General features: G+C 46.0%; 1 protein-coding gene across 1 annotated transcript in view; it reads right to left on the bottom strand.

Annotated features, from left to right (window-relative positions):
* Positions 1-850: 850 nt before the first annotated feature.
* The window catches only part of NID2 (nidogen 2), a 77,979-nt gene continuing 62,301 nt past the window's right edge, over positions 851-16,528 (bottom strand). Inside the window, exons 13-21 of the mRNA XM_065871673.1 lie at positions 12,387-12,506; positions 11,324-11,554; positions 7,438-7,659; positions 6,656-6,825; positions 4,307-4,436; positions 3,729-3,900; positions 2,755-2,912; positions 1,481-1,604; positions 851-1,007 (exon numbers count right to left, since the gene is read on the bottom strand). Of these exons, the coding sequence (XP_065727745.1) occupies positions 851-1,007; positions 1,481-1,604; positions 2,755-2,912; positions 3,729-3,900; positions 4,307-4,436; positions 6,656-6,825; positions 7,438-7,659; positions 11,324-11,554; positions 12,387-12,506 (1,484 nt within the window). The remainder of the gene's footprint in view (positions 1,008-1,480; positions 1,605-2,754; positions 2,913-3,728; positions 3,901-4,306; positions 4,437-6,655; positions 6,826-7,437; positions 7,660-11,323; positions 11,555-12,386; positions 12,507-16,528) is intronic.

The raw sequence follows: 16,528 nt of genomic DNA, 5'->3' as shown, positions 1-16,528 counted from the left end.
TATATATAAATGTAATTTCTGTGGGTAATTCTATAGAGGGACTTACAGGATCAGAAAATACAAACTGAAACATTGTAGCACCTTTTAATATAAATAGAAATGCACTTATGCAGAGGTAAAAAAAAAAAAATCTTAGAATAAGTTGGCTCTTTCCCATCAGTTCTGCATAGCCTTCTCTACGTCAAGGTTTATGATCTTTAGGATCATATTTTTATACTGATCACATGTACTTTAATTTCTTGGCCAGGAAGAATCTGTAGCAATAGTCAGATTTAGGGTCTTAACGTGCTCTAATTGGTTCTTAGTTCAATTAATTTGGCCTTTTAAATATGACAAATGTTTATTAAAAGTTGCTTTAATAAGCAACAATTAAAATTGTTACCTTTTTAAACTTGAAATAACTTTTGTTTTTAAAAATACAGTAGTAAAGATTGAGGTATAAACTTTTCACAAAATATACTTAGTCTTTTTGCACTGAAAATGTTCATATGTCCAGAACTTCTAATGGCCAATTGCTTTTTCACTTTCTTCACTTTTGTTCGCAGTAAATGTTCTTCAGGGTCCTGATTCCGATTGTAAACTCCCAAGTCCTTTATAATACCATATTTACTTTCTTCCTGTGGAGGGAGGGGACAGCATGTGAGTATTTTATGTCCAGTTTGCCACAGCAAGTTTTTTAAAGAGGAGATATCCTAATAGACCTTTTTTTGTGTGTATAGTTAAGTTAGGTAGACTTAAGGTAGTAGAATGGTCACCCCTGTGTGTTGGCCATTAGCTTTTCTAGGTCATAGTGGCTCTCACCAGTGGCAGCAGCAGGCCAAGTGTGGTCAGTTACCAGATCTCTCTTTCTCTACCTGGCTGATCCAAAGGAGCCACCTGAGCATGTCCGTTTACCTGTTGGGCAGTAGGGGTAGACTGCAGTTATCCCGTAGAGATGAGATCGCTGCTCTGGGAGATACTCATCGGTAAACTGGCCACTGTCTCTGTTTACTGATATAACACCATCCCTGGTAACAGAAAGGAAGAGTGAATTCATAGGATTTAAGGTTGGATAGAAAAAAGCCAGTTTATCAGGAAGAGAAATCTCTGCCAGACTTCTAGAACACATTTTTAAAAGTCAATTTAAATCACATAACTAAGTAAGACACCTCAGGGTACCACTTAAAGGTAGTCTTTTATTCTCTGAAGATCAGATTCAGAGTAATGTGCTTCCTTCTTGGATAGTTTATTACCAAATAGCTCTGCCCTTTTTAAGCTGCATGTGAGCAATACCATTAAATTTCTGGGTGATGTAAAAGTATGCTTTTAAAAGCAGTAACACTTGAATGATGTTAATCTCTCTGCTAATGAAGAGAGAATGAAATGAAAACTTCAGCAGGAGGGCTTAATAACTAAAGTTGCTTACTAACATTTGGTACAAGCGGTGTGTCCTCCAAAACAGTTTGCCTTTTCAGGCTTGTCCAGAGTGTGTCAGGCTCACCTTCTCCAGTCGGTGTGGTAGAAGTGATCTGCATAGCTCACAATGCTGAAGGGGTAGTTGAGGTTGTTTTGAATAACACGCCGTCCAGTTCCATCAGGTAGTGTACACTCTAGTTTTTTAGTTCCTTTTAAAACATCAAAGAGGGAAAAGAGATCCTCTCATGCGATGGGAAAAAAAAAAAAATCCTTTACCAAAAATAGTGGCAGGTAAATTCATTCTCAAAGGAAACAGAGGTAGAACTAGAATATTCTATCCCCATTGCAATAATACAAATTAAAAACTGTAAAATTTTCCTATTCTATTACCAGTCTTCAGTTTGTTTAAGAGTGTTATAGTTTTTAGTGGAATTTAAACTCTTAATCCTTTTTTGGAAGAAAGGATTGCATTTACAGAAATCTGGCTAAGTTTCTCCCAAAGTAGGACATTAGAGATGAAATTATATCAGTGTTAAAAAAAAGTTTGTATTAGCTCTTAAATTGTTACAAACATAACATTTGGACAAATATTAACACTTGCCCTTTGTAAGCAATGTATAATAATAGCCAAGGCTGCCTTTTAACTAAAATCCTTAATTTTTTTTTTAAAGACTGTATTATTTTCTAGTTAGGAATTAAAAGTTCCATTTTTCAATGTAAATTTTTTAATAGCTAAACGAGGCAAGAATCTCCAAGTTTCACATTTCTCATGGAACCCTGATTTAAATTTCAAATACTTATTAAAAATATAAATGCAGTATAATGAAACAGCATCTTTTCAGTTGTGCTAATAATGAAATCACACAACAGAAAGAGAACCTGGGAATAGGCAACCCAGATTTATTACTGAAGGCAGCCATCCTGCCACATCGCTTTGTCCTCAGCACAATAGCATACTGACTGTTAAAGTAACAGATATTTATAAATGTTGTAATACTGGCAAAAAAGGAAAATAACTCCTGTTCATTTAAGCCTATCGATTCCAACAATGGGTAATATTTATTTTTAACCTAAAAAGTGTGCCAAGTGCTCACATGGAGGAAGGGCAAGCAGTACAAAAGTAGGTTGGACGTAGTACTAGCCCTCAAGCTTACCACCTGATTCAAACACATACATCCAGGACCTCAGGAAGTTCATCACAGGAGTCATCTAAAAGGAGTAGATCATTTGCTGTACTCTTATAAATGTAAGCCAGAAGTCCTAAACGGTGGGATTTGGTTTTACTGTAAAATCTGTTAGAGTGCTCACGCTTACTGAACATGGCAGTGTTCTGTATTTGCATTCCATGAGTAGCAGTACCTGCATCTGCCCAGCAGAGCAATTTGGAGAAGGGGTCAAAGGTTAAACCATTGGGTAATCCAATGTCTTTATTCACTAGAATTCTTCTATTTTCTCCATCTAAAGATGACGATTCAATTTTAGGAGCTTCTCGATTCCAATCTGTCCAGTACAGGTTGCTGTGGATAAATTAAATGGAGAAAGATAATCTTCCTCAATGTATAGAACCCAAATTTCAGAACCATCTTTGAGGCTTTTCACTAAGCATTTGAGTCAAAAACACTTGGCTGAAAATGAAAGCTGAAGGTTATCTTTACTGAATTGAAGGTTTCTCTGGAATTTCATTTGGTAGAAGCCCCATTAAATATGACAAGAGTTTCTCAAGGTATAGAAATCCTCCCCGATTCTAACAAGTCCTACTGAAACACGGACCAAGTTATATGTCCCAGTTGATGACCTTAGCAATTATCATAGACAGGAAACATTGTTCTTTTGACTGTTGCCACTGTGAAAATGAGGCCAGAGAAATAACATGCCTGGTCTGAGTTTTGCTTACTCAACCAGCTAATGCAGGTAACCTCACTGCAGGTTTAACACTGGGATTTCCTAATGTGTTGCTGGAGGAGACCGACTTCATTCCGGTTGAAGTGCTGTCTCAGGCTTGGCCTGATTGTCTGATCCAAAGTGCCCCCCAGTCTCACTCACATACTCTGAATTCTCTGTGTATCACATCACAGGCTTAATAATTTCCTGTTATTCATTAGTTTACTGTCTTATTTCCTCCTAGTAGAACATAAACTCCATGAAAGGACAGACCTTATCTTTGCCTACACAGTACCTGACACCTAGTAGATCCTCAGTGAATACTATTAACTTAATATATTTTGAACTTTTATGCCCATGTTCTGACCCTCCCCTGCAACTGTACTTAGAGCCCAAGGGCTTCAAATGAGGATCTACAGGTAACAGAGGAGAATTAGGGAAGCCCAGCTGACCCTCGGATTGGATCCACAGCGATGGCGCGGGGGTTCACCAGGTCCGTGTGGAAGAGGGCCCTGCGCTCAGAGCCGTCCAGCCTGGCCCTCTCTATCTTATCCAGGCCGCTGTCTGTCCAGTACATCGTTCTACGAAAGTGGTCGATGGCAAGTCCTTCGGGGCTTATCAGACCTGGAATAAAACAAAGGCAGGACTGGAGCAACTGCAGCTATGAAAGGTGAACCTGAAGCAGAGAGCTCTGCTTACTATGTTTGAATAGTTGGGGGAAAAAATTCTTGAGAGTTTCTAAGTCAAAACACACAGAGTCAGTAGAGGAACAGATCCTGCGTTAGTTTTTCTGCCACCTCTAGTACCCTCTAGCCTAACAAGACCTCCCAGCCTGATGGCACCAGGCATCCCCAGGGCTGGGGCCAGGCAGCATCAACTGTAGCCACACCTTGAATTCTTACTGCAAGCCCTTTCTATTCAGAGTCCTATCAGGAAGGTAGAGGGGAGACTTTGGCATAAAAGAGGCAAATAACTTGGACTTGGTAGAATGAAATGGAATGGGAATTGTCTTCTGGGTGAAGCTGCTGACCTGAGTTAATGATGGTCTCGGGCTCTGCTCCCGATTCCAGACGGGCGCGGCTAATTGTCCGTCCAGCAACGTCTGTCCAGTACACCATCCTCTCCCGGCAGTCGTAATCAATTCCCACGACTATGGAGCCCTTTGTGACCAAGACACCGAATTGGAAGAATTAGGATTCCTTGCATTTCACCCGACTTCATGCTCGGCTGCCTCACTCATGCATGGCTGCAGCGAACAACCCTGCATCACATGGTTTTATGGCAGCCAAGCACAGTGGTTAGATGTGTTGGTGATGGAGGCCAACTTCCCAGGGCAGAGCCAGGCTTGGCCACTTGCTAGCTGTGTGACTTTGGTACTGAACTTCTGTATGCCTTTGTCTCCTCATTTGCCAAATGAAGATAACAATACCTACTTCACATGGCTGCTATAAACGTTAATACCATAAGTGCTTATAAAGTATCCTAATCAGTAATTAATATACTGTAAGCTCTCAATAAGCACTATTACTATTGGTGGTAAAAACAAGTGATTTCATGAAAAGATTAGCCCCTTCAGTGATTACAGGACAAATGCTAGTCTCAGCGAAGTAAGTCTTTTAATATTTCACTGGACAAAAACTGACTCTTTCAAACGTTATCAGCACTTTTTCAAAAAGCCTTTCTAAAATTTGCCAATATATAACAAAATCGACCCTCCCCTCCCCTGTGAGATCTTTCTGCTATCTGAGGTGCAGTCACCCTTACCCCCATCTCTGCCTTTTACTCCAAGGCAATCATTTAGTTGTACCCTTGTGTAAAAGAAAGTATACAACTTGATGGGTTAAGGAACTGGAGAATGGTGGTCACCTGACCTCTGGCTAGGGAGCTCTCCCCTCCTTCCTTATTACTAAATAAATGATGCAGTCTTTTTTTAAATGCCGAGTCTGTGATATTCCTTTCCAAAACTCTGCACAGAAGTTGCTTCATTCAATTTCCAACCCAGAGTCCTGCTCTGAGAAGCCTGGCAGACGTGCAGAGCCAACATGCAGGGGCCACCCAGCTATCCCTGAGGTCATGCAAGCTCCCTGCTTGCCTAACAGCCTCCTGGGGCTGTCCTGAACTTAAGCCTCTGGGAGAGGAGTCAGTACAAGAGACTACAAGGCAGGATTAGGCTCCTGTGGAAGAGTGGGCAGTTTATATGGGAGGATCTGAAGGTCAAGTACAATTTTAAAATTTAAAGTCATCTGTCGAGGGCACGGGTGCATGGGCCTCCATTAACCCAGGGAATCATGGGATCCATTAACTCATGTAAATGATTTCAAGGTTTCTTGGAGGAAAAAGTCCCAGTTTAAGTAAGTTTCCACAAGATGTGCTTAGAACCCATATTCCATTTCTCTTTCAGTTCCACCACCATTACCATCAACAACCCTGCCCTCATCAGAGGCAAGTTCAGAAATGCAGTGAAGCCACCCACCTGACTTGGCTAGAATAGACGGTTAGCTTGAGGTGATGACAATTTTCTCTTTTAGAGAAACTTTACAAAACAGCAGCGAGTATTTGGAAACTCATACACAACTCACAGCTTGAAAACAAAAAACCCCACATTGTTCTCTGAACACCGGCTACTTCTAAACTTTTTTGGACCAGATAAGAGGTTATTCATTAACAGAAGTAAATGTAAACATGGACGCTGTATTATTCTTTCTCATAGATGAGCAAGTACGTGGAGCGTGAAGTTTAGAAATGGAATTAGGCGATTTTCCATTGTAAGTGTCAGTGCCCTTCTGGTGAACTCCCTTCTCTTTGCAACATTTTAGAGAAGAAATCCCTTCTCCAAAATGGAGTGCCTTGACCATAGGGAGGCTGCTGGCTCAGGAAGCAGCCAGCATCCCCTGGGGAAAGCCCTGTCCGTTCCTTTCCACAATCACCCACGCTCCCCAAAGTTTCATCTATGACGGAGTCAGAAAAGATAAGAGGCTGGTCAACAGAACCAAATGGGAGGGCAGAGGGCTGCAACGATGAGGCCATCATTAGTCGGCTTCCAGGATCTCTGCAGAGATGTCTGTGGCTTAAAGAGAATGCTGGGGACTTGGGTTTACCTTCTGTCACTTTCCCTTGGATCCCCACATGCCGCCTCAATACGCTGACAACTCTGAAATTCCCTTACCACATATCCGAGACCCCATGAGCCAACTGGAGAAAGCGGCCTTGGTCAGTCAGACGTGACTCCCAGCCACAGAGAGCCCCCTCCTCTTCTGTGTGTCAGGCTCCCGAAGACTGCAGCCCAGAAACCCTCCAGGATCCCCCTCCACCTCAGGCCTTGCCCAGATCTGGAAACCCGATGCAGACCCGCCCCCCCCGGGGGAGAAATCCACTTTACATGCAGCGACAGCAGGGTCTTGGCTGTGTCCTTCTGAAGCCTGGTACCATTGAGGGGCAAGTGGCCGATCTGCTGGCCCTGGGCATAGAGCAAGAAGGTGCCCACAGGTGGAGGGGTCACGTCGGGCCGGGGCGTGGGCCGGGCTGTGGGCGGAGCAAGCGTGGGTATACCTGCCGTGGGGAAGAGGAGGGTATGAGTAGCAGAGAGGGAAGGAAACGGGGTGGGTGGGGGGAGGGGAAGAAAAGTCACTTTCCCACATACCAGAGCCTCCAGAAACATCAAAAGTTTTCACCCTGACAGATGTGCTCCAGATGTTCCTTAAAAGAAATTCTAATTTCTAGGGGTTTTCCCCAAAGATCAATTATGTAAATCACTGCCAATTACTGGGGAGGAAGACAACAAAACATTCCCCTCAGAACAAAGGAGAAAGTTTTCTCTTTTTTTTTTTTTTTTAAGGGAAAAACTCCGGCGCCAGTGTTGTGTCAGCTTCTCTCTGGGGCCCCAGGGTGACACGTGTCCCCTTTCACCCTGGGCTCAGACTAGGGGAAGGGAGGAGGAACTGCATATCGAATTTAGTTCCAGATGTTCTAATTACAGAAACTGTTAATGACAAAACCAAATGTTAAATCTGAATCGGGATCTGGGGCAGACCAGGTTTTAAATCAACACGGCTTATCAGCGACTTCTTCTGTTGGACCTGTTCACCCCTCATTCCCCCACCTTCACCTGCAGCTGGCAGCTTTCCTTCAGGGACACCTCAGATGCTGCCCCTGGGTGCTTACATGCAGGGGTGATGCCTGGCTGGGAGCGGGTGCCCGGCACCTCTCTGCCGTCCTGGTCCACACACCAGCAGAAGTCACTCTTCCCGTGGCACTGCAGGGGCATGAAGTAGCCCAGGTCATCGCACTGGGGCACGTACTGGTCGTCCCTTGGTGTGCCACCGTAGTGCTCCAGCAGGCTTTCCCTCCAGCGCTCACAGACGGTCCGGGGCCTCTGGGTGGGTTCTGAGCAGGTGGGGACAAAAAGCCTTTGATTGTGAACCAAGGACGGAATGTAGCACGTGGCTTAAGATCCCCACTCCTGGCCTCCTGGCCTTCTTCCTCCTCGTGTCCATTAACGACACCTCAGCCAAGCCCCTGGATGCTGGCCCCGAGTAGCAAAGTGCTCTAAGAAGTTCTCCACAGGAATCAGGAAAAGGGGTCGTCCTGATGCTCCTGTCTCCCTAGGCCAGAAGGATTGTCATCAAGGCCCAGCCACATCAGGAAAGAACAAGAGGAGGTAACATCTGGGGTGCAAGGCTCGCTCAGCCTGGGAAGGGGCGTCTGACAGTCCTTGGGGACTCAGGGCCTACCTGATGCTTAAAGCCAATATTTATTCTTTCTCGTTTCAAACTCCAGGACCTGCGTCTGAGAGGGCTGTCTTGACATTGGCCAGCGGCGTGTCTTAGTATTACTGAATGCCCTACTTACATGGCCTTGAGTATCTGTCCATTGGAAAACTATACTGAGTAAAAATAAAACCTACTGTAATTAGTATGTGTGAGCATAGGAGAGTTGGTGGCAAACAACTTGATACTGACTGTGAGACACTGCAGCTCTGTGAAGTCCTTTGGCTGCCCTGCTCTGGGCTTATCTCAAAGCTGAACCTTCTTCTGGAGGCTCCAGCTTCCCACCATGTTGCTCTGTCCCCTCCTTTCTCCAGCTTCCTTCCCCATCCTTCCCCCTGCCCCCCCATGCCCGTATCCCCCTTCCTCACCACCATGCCTAAACTCCTGTTAGCTGCCCTTGCAGAGCAGTTTCTCTGCCTGCAATTTTTTCCCAGACTGCTTCCACAGGGCTGCCAAGGCTCTGTCCCAAACATGGCGGTTCTCTGAGAGGACTGCTTCAGGCAGTTTAACTTGTACAGCCTCCTAAGATAGGATTACCTAAAGGAACTTAGGTAGAAGGTACTTCTTCATTAATTCCTGCAATTCATGCCTATGGTCTGTAGAATCATACAGCCAAGTACCTACTTATACCACCACGTGGATGTGTAACAGAGATCTCGGAGGAGAACAAAATCTGGGCTTTCCGCCATCAAAGCTGCTCTCCCCTAGACTTTTCCATGTCACTAGACAGCACCTCCATTCTTTCCATTGCTCAGGCCCAGTCATCCCCGACTCCCTTCTCTCACTCTCCACGTCTGATATGTCAAAAAACGTCAGCTGTATATCTTCACATCTCACCACACCCACTCCTGTCATCTTATGCCAGGATTACTATGATAGCCTTCTTACTGGTTTCCCTGCTTCCATCATCTTTCCTGCCCACCCTCTCCACCACCCCACAGTAAACTCAACTGGCAGCCAGAAAGAGTCCCTTTAAAAAAACTCATTTCATGTCACTCCTTTGGTCAAAACCTCCAATGGCTTCAAAGAACAGTTGGAAACATTACATTTGGGCTCCAGCAGCTACACTTCCCCTAGGAAAGGATGGTGAATAAAATCTTCAGAGCTCAAACCCAATGAGCACAACTCCAGGACTCACGACGTTTGTGGGAAACGGATGCCCTTCAGGCTGTCTCTATAGCTTATGACCCACAAGAAGCAAAGCTCTTTTTAAAACATCTTGGAGAAGGAGAGACTGACTTCCTCACCCAGATGTGTCTCAAAGGAACCAGAGAAGGAAATGCCACTGCCTCAGACACTCATCATCCATCACAAGGTGGGATTCCCTGGAGAAGTTCCCAGCACTGCCCCAGATCCACATAACAAACTCAGAGGATCGATTCTCAGGGGACCACCCAACGAGGCCCATCTCTTTGTTTGGAATGCGACACATAGCACAGTCAGCTTCTGGGAAAGGGGCACCTCACGTCACCTACACGTGAGCATCCCAATCATTCCTTATTATTTCAAGCTACTTCTTGATCCAACCATGGATTTATTTCTATTTCTGGTTGGCAGGGTTTTAAATATTTTTAAATTTTGGGCACAGAATGTTCTCTCTCCCTTCAAAGCTGACCCCATTATGCAGATGAGACTGGTCAGAAATGGCAGCCGAAGACAAACCAGCACCGAGAGAGAAGCTTGGCTGTGGGAAAGAGTCTGCACAAAGGAACATGTTCTTCTTTTAGTAATTAACTTTTCATTCTCTTGGCTCCCTTCTGGATCACTGTTCTTAACACATGCCTGTCTTAATAAATTTCATAGAATTCTGAACCATTCCCTTAAGGTGCCTCCCAACCATCTGATTTCTTCAAACCCCAGCTGGAGTTAGAACCAAGACCTTTAAAAGACTAGGCATGAGTGAAACAGAATTTCTCTGTATTCCTTTTTTGGGACCTGCAAAATATTTTCCTAAAAATAGGGACAGAGAGGAACTAGGAGTGTCACTGTGGAAGCAAGGGTATATATACATCTAGATCAAGCATTAACACTTTCTACTTATATGAATCTTAGAACCACTAATGTCCTGGCCATCACAATTCATATTATTGAAAGGATCAAAACTTGTAGTAATTCTCCAGTTCTTACTCTCATACGTTAAAAGCCAAGACTAGTACTTATGGAACCCTTTTCAATAGTAAAAATGGATCTTTGGGGGCTTCCCTGGTGGCGCAGTGGTTGAGAGTCCGCCTGCCTATGCAGGGGACACGGGTTCGTGCCCCGGACTGGGAAGATCCCATATGCCGCGGAGCGGCTGGGCCCGTGAGCCATGGCCGCTGAGCCTGCGCGTCTGAAGCCTGTGCTCTGCAACGGGAGAGGCCGCAACGGTGAGAGGCCGGCGTACCACAAAAAAAAAGGACCTTTGAATAGCAAGCTCATGAGTATGTATAGGAATTATTTTGGCTAAAATGATATCAAACCAATTCTATGTTCTTCATAATAAAGTTCTTCTGTATTAAAAGAAAGAGTTCTTCCCGTCTTTGAACAACTCAGTGAGGCGTAGAAACCTGCCTTGGCAACCTGCAGTTGGCATGAACTGTGAGCGCTTGGGAACCACACCTCACACAGGTGGGGGGTGCTCAGACGGTAACAGACAGGTTCATGCGCTGCATCTCAGATCACGCAGGCTAACAAAACGGGTTCCTGCATCTCTTCTAAAGGTGACAGGAGCAAGAGCGATTCCCCATCGACATGCGAGCCTGGCTAGAGAGGGCTGGGGTTACTTGCTTAGAGCAAACTAGCCGCATCCACCTACACGTGTCATACTTATTTTTCCCACTGATACTAAAACAGCCTTCAGACTATTTCCTGCACTCCAGAAGTCAGAGTTAAGTGATACAAAGTTACACGGGAAGGCAGTTTGTTTCCCTTTTGGACAAGAGGCTGGTCTGGCGAGGTCATCAAGCTCTAAGATCTCCCTAAGCTGCAGTAACAGATTTGGGCAGTGACCTCAGCCTGACCTCCACACTCAGTTTCAACTTCTAGTCTTGTACTTGTCTACGAGGCTGGAGTCCAACATGCATGTCACGCATGGGTCTGTGTGTCCCTGTAAGATGAACGTGCACGTAGGTGTGTGCCCACCATTCAAGTGTTCCTAGGAGGAAGGAGGCTGTGCAAGGATGATGATCAGCCCTGAGTCTGCATGGTCTGGGCAGGGCTATAATCTATCCCACAGTAAGCAGCGTTCTGCTGCCCTGCCCCAGGCCTGTGCTGGGACCAGGTATCTTTCCGGACTGGCTTACCTCGTGGTCCGCAGCGAGGCGGGACGGAGCCGGGTGGGGTCCGGGTTCCAGGGACTTCCTGACCATCGGGGTCCACGCACCAGCAGAAGCCAGTGCTGCCGTGACACTGCAGTGGCAGGAAGTGGCCCTGCTCATCACACTGCGGGATGTGGAGCTGGGCAACAGGATGAGTGCGCTGGGCCTGGGCATCGCGCTGCTGGCGCTCACAGGGTCTCAGTCCAGAGGTGGGGTCTTCCGGGACCAGAGCAGAGGAGATACAAAGGAGGAGTAAAAGGCATTGCAACCCATCCACTTTTACCAGCCAGCCTCAAAGTCTCCCGAGGGTTTCTTTTTTTCTATAACTGGAAGACAGGATAACATGGGAAAAATAGCAAGGCGCCGGAATTTTGGAGTCCTGGGTTCTTATTTTAGCTCTGCCACTATCGACCTAATTTCTCCCTAATTCCCGCAGTTTACCCTGTAAGTCCTGGCTGATGATACAGTGAAACAGGCCTCTCCCCTCAGCCCTCAGGGTCCTATTGCTATTTGGGTAAAATGAAGAGCAACCCATGACTTCTGTCCAAACCTCCCAAGAGACTCCAGAGAAAACAATTAAAATTGTGTTCATCCGCTGAGGTCCAGAGCTGAAGTCTGAGAAACTCCAGGTCAAGGGCAGTTGCTAGACTGCACCGTTTTGGCCAAGTTCTACTAGAACAGTCGCCATGGGGGCTAACTCCCCGCTCACTACTGCATGTGCCTCCTGGCCGGTCAGCTCGATCTCAAGGCTTCGTCTAAATTGTGCACTTATCAAAGCAAAGCAGATCACCAAGAGAGTTAACCAGAACTGCTACTAGGTAGGACCATGGATGGGTCATACGTCGGGCCTCCCAGAATGCTAATAACCAGTGAACTATCAGTAAACTAGGCAGCCAGAAATAATGCAGGAAAACATCCAGAGCCTGGAAGATCCACCAACTCAGGCCTCAGACCCGGATAAGTCAAGAGTGGGCTGAGGTGCTGTAGAAAAACAGCATTGAAGGATCTGGGAGTTTTCTGTGCCTGATCTGGCCCCCCCAGACCTTACCAGGTGTGCACTGAAATCCATCCCCATGATATCCGGGTTGGCAACGGCAGGAGAAGGAGCCAGGAGTGTTGAAGCAGGTGGCCGAGGGGTGACATCTCTTTTCCGAGCATTCGTCAACATCTGCAGTGGTCAGGGAGGGAGAGAGAGAGGGGGAGGGGGGGAGGGAGGAAGGGAGGGAGGGAGGGAGGGAGGGAAGGAAGGAAGGAAGGAGCACGACTTCACTGCACACAATCTATGCCACCACATGGCTTTAGTGCACGCGGATCAACCACGAGGGCTCCACTTCAGAAGACCTTGGGCGTGAGCAGAAACACGTCGGCACCTTAAAGACAAGCCTAACTGTCCAAAGTCGAGGGACACGTTCAGTGTAGAAATCAAACATATACTTCCCAGAGAAATATATCCTGGCACTTTTCATCTACAGTGAATTCCAGGAAGTTTTTACCTTTGAACTAGGTCCATAAACCATCCATTCCCTTCCATTGTATTCCATATAATAAATATACGTAACAACAGTTTTTTTGTTTTTCCTTTCCTTATTGGCACCATCTCCCTTTAGCACTGATTTACAGATGCAAAGAGCCCATTGAGGCTCCAAATACTTCTTCAACTAAGTAAGAAGCCCATTCAGTCTTACATAGTCAGAGAGTCCTACTACCTAGAAGGCCCAATTAATCAGAAATTTTCTTTACTTTCCACCTTTAGAAGAAATAGAAAAGTATAGGAAAAATATTATCAGAGATTTTGAAACAACACACAGAAAAGAAAATCTAAATTTGTCTGGCTTATCAGTACAAACAATTCAGGTCCCAACATTCTCCATATGGTACCGTGAGGATTAATTCTCACATTTCTCAAAACTGCAACATCCTGAAACTTCAAACAAAGGCTGACTTACATTCCTTTTATTTACTGAAATCAGCACAGGCTGACAATAGCAAGACACCACCCCCGCTCCACCCTGCTGCCAAAAAATAAATAAATAAAAGTCTGAAAATATAACTGTTGAAACCAATGGCCAGTGGTAGAGATAAGCCATCTTCAGAGACAGGAAGTCTTCCTGAGTAAAAGAAGGATAAAGGGTGCAGATCTGATCAACGCTCAACTGAAAATAAAACAGAGTAGTCACATCTATGTTTTTAAAATGTGTGAACAGGGAAAAATGTGGGACGGGGTGATCGGTGTAAAACCTAGAGAAGAGGAGTCCCAGAAGCAGAGAACTGCATCAGTTCTGTACAGCTCGTGCAAAGACACATCGTACCCTGGAAGCCAGAGACTTACAGCCCTGAATGTGATGTCAGTCAGACGTGGCTCCTCGCCCAGCCTCCGGGACCCACGTGAAATCTCTCCTAGGGCGATCCGTGCCACCCTTGCTGTGACCATGCTTTCACTGAGCCACCTTCTCATGACTAAGGGCCTTTCCCAGGTACCAGTAAGTGGATGTGCTGGATATACAACACAGGCGTTCTGTTCAGGGGAGAGGAATCTCTGACATCGTAATTAGCAATGTAATTACTTATACTGCTTATTCTCAGGCTCAGGGAGTTTACTGCACGTAAATTAGTTTACTCTGAAGTCCAAAACCCCTGAATGCCCGACACAACCAAGCTTAATGCCACCCAGAGAGGCTCTGCCTAGATGAGCAGTGGGCCTGTCTAGTCACCTTCCTTTCACTGACAAAGGCTGGAAAGTGGTTATAAATTCATTTGCAAGGTTAGAATCAAACAAGGTTTGCTGGTTAGCTCCTCAGTTAACCGAAAATAAACCAAATAAAAATAATTACAACAACAAAAAGCTTATCTCCAATCCAATCATCATGGATTCTATAGTGTCCTATTTAATTATCGTTGAGGTTGGCCCTCTGTCTCTTCAGAAGGACAACTCAAATGCCCAGTTGGATGAAGCTGGTGCCCATCCAGATCCTTGGGACTGGAAGATGCTATAAAACCAAAGCTGTAAAAAGTAACGTGGAGCCAAATGCAGGAATTTAAAGCTATTCATACTGCATATGCTAGAAGTACTTCTCTTGGTAACAGGAACCCCAGGCAATGGCAGGAAGCAGGAATTCCTGAGATACGGGGCCTATTTCCAGAAACCACGGATCAGTTGCTTGTGATTATTTTTGAACTAAGAGAAAGAGGACTCCCCCAGAGGTACCGAGTTATGTTCTTAAAGACTATGGCCTAGGGATTCTGACCAGACCCGAAAGAGCAGCCATCCTCCCACAGATACCAAAGTCATGGGGAGACAATAACGGATGAACCACCAACAGGGAGAAGGTCTCTGAAGAGACTGAAAGCATCACAAGTGAATAACAGCTGTCCCCCAAAGCTGGAGAAGTTGAAGACTCCCTGAAGCACAGTGCCCAACACCTCTTTGGAGAACCTTGCACCGTTGACAGGAAACTGGAGCCTCGCCAGCTACTCCGGGGCCTGGGTACGGAGCAGGTTACACCCCTCCTTAGGAGCACCAATCCTGAGGAATGTGTGGGGGAAACCCGAGCTTTTGTGTAAAGGAGAAGTCTTCCCAGTTTCACAGGCGGTCAGGTGTCGAGAGAAAGCGCAGAGAGACTTTTGACCCCTTGGCAAGGGAGGAGCTTCCTGTTACGCCACTGGGGATGGGGGCGTTGCTTAACCTTCACTGTTGGGGTCTTCAAGGACTGGTAGAACACTGAGGTCAATGCAGCGAGGTTCAAGGCAGAGTAGAGCCCCTTACCAGTCAGATAACGCAAGATGGCTTATTCTCAGTGTAATTCTCCATTCTGTCCTCCACCAAGCTGCTAAGAAAACCTGTTTGGAAACTGTATTAAAAATTCTCTATTTTGAGTTCATGCTTTGGTGCTTCAACATTCTTCTCCCTGCCTTACTCCTGAGCCCACACCCAAAAGCAGCTGAAATCCCTTCAAAACAAACCCACCCCCTGGACTCGAGCTCCCCCCTCTCTACCTCCCCTGCTTTGCTTTTGAACCACCCAGTGAAATTTCCTGGCGCCAACTCAAATCGACCCGCCTCCAGACCCCAACAAAGGCTTCGGCCCATGAGTTCTTGTTTCCCACCTACTCGGTCAAGAACCCTGCTGCTGGCTGTGCCCTTTGGATCCTGTGTGGCATGCAGTGACCCGCTCTCTGGGACCTGTGAGTATAATCAGCTTCTTCTCTGCTTCTGCTGTGGCCACGCCAACTTTACTATACCTTACCCAGCATCTACATGCTTCCAATAGAAACCACGAGAGAGGACAGTGTAAGTACCTCTCCTCACAGCCCTTCTCTGGGTAATGGGCCATCTGTAACCCAGTACCTCAACTCACACGTGAGGAAAGGTCCCAGCTCAAAACACTCTGCTTTTCCACCCGGCAGGATCATCAAGACCTACAGGGACAAACATGCCTGAGAAATATCCAGCTCACACCAATGCAGGGCTGAGATCAATCTCCATTGAGGGGAGCTGGAAAGATTTCATTCTAGTTGCACAAAAGTAATTCCTCTTAGTGACTCAGACTAGGTCGAGAACCCAAAGCCAAGTGCAGCCTCCCCGGGGAACCTGGTTTTTAACAAACTGGCTGGAGAAAAACCCACACACCCTTTTAATGCTAGTTTGATGGAGTGAAAACAAATGTGTGTTTCAAGTGTGCACACCTTCCACAAAATAGAGGCTTCATCTCTATTTTTCTCTTTTTTCTCTATCGCTATGGTCACTGGGACACATGCACCCTGTGACATGCCTTTAAAAATGCACACACACACACGTTTATATACTTATCCTGCAAGCCTCCTTCATGATTAGCCCAGCCTGATTTATGCACAGCACAGGTATTTAGGAAAATGACTATTCATTCTCTACCACCCCACAGTCTGGAAGCTTGGACGGCAACCACAGGGTAACTATGGCAGGCAGCCTCTCAGATGGTCCCCAAAGATCCCTTCCTCCCGATATTCAGTGTCTTATGTAATCCCCTTCCTTTGAGTAACTTGCTTCCAACCAAGACACTAAAGCAGTGTTGAGGGGATGTCATTTTTGTGATCACTGCCAACCTGCCGGCAGACCCCCTGCTGAAGGCTTTGATGAAGGAAGCTACTTTGTAGGAGAGGTCCGCGTGGCAAGAAGCTGAAGGTCACCTCCAGGCAACAGCCGGCAGGGACCCGA

This window comes from Phocoena phocoena, chromosome 2 (assembly GCF_963924675.1).
Source record: "Phocoena phocoena chromosome 2, mPhoPho1.1, whole genome shotgun sequence".
Lineage (NCBI taxonomy): Eukaryota > Metazoa > Chordata > Mammalia > Artiodactyla > Phocoenidae > Phocoena > Phocoena phocoena.
Note: the sequence above shows the minus strand (reverse complement) of the source record. Positions and strands in the feature narration are given on the sequence as shown.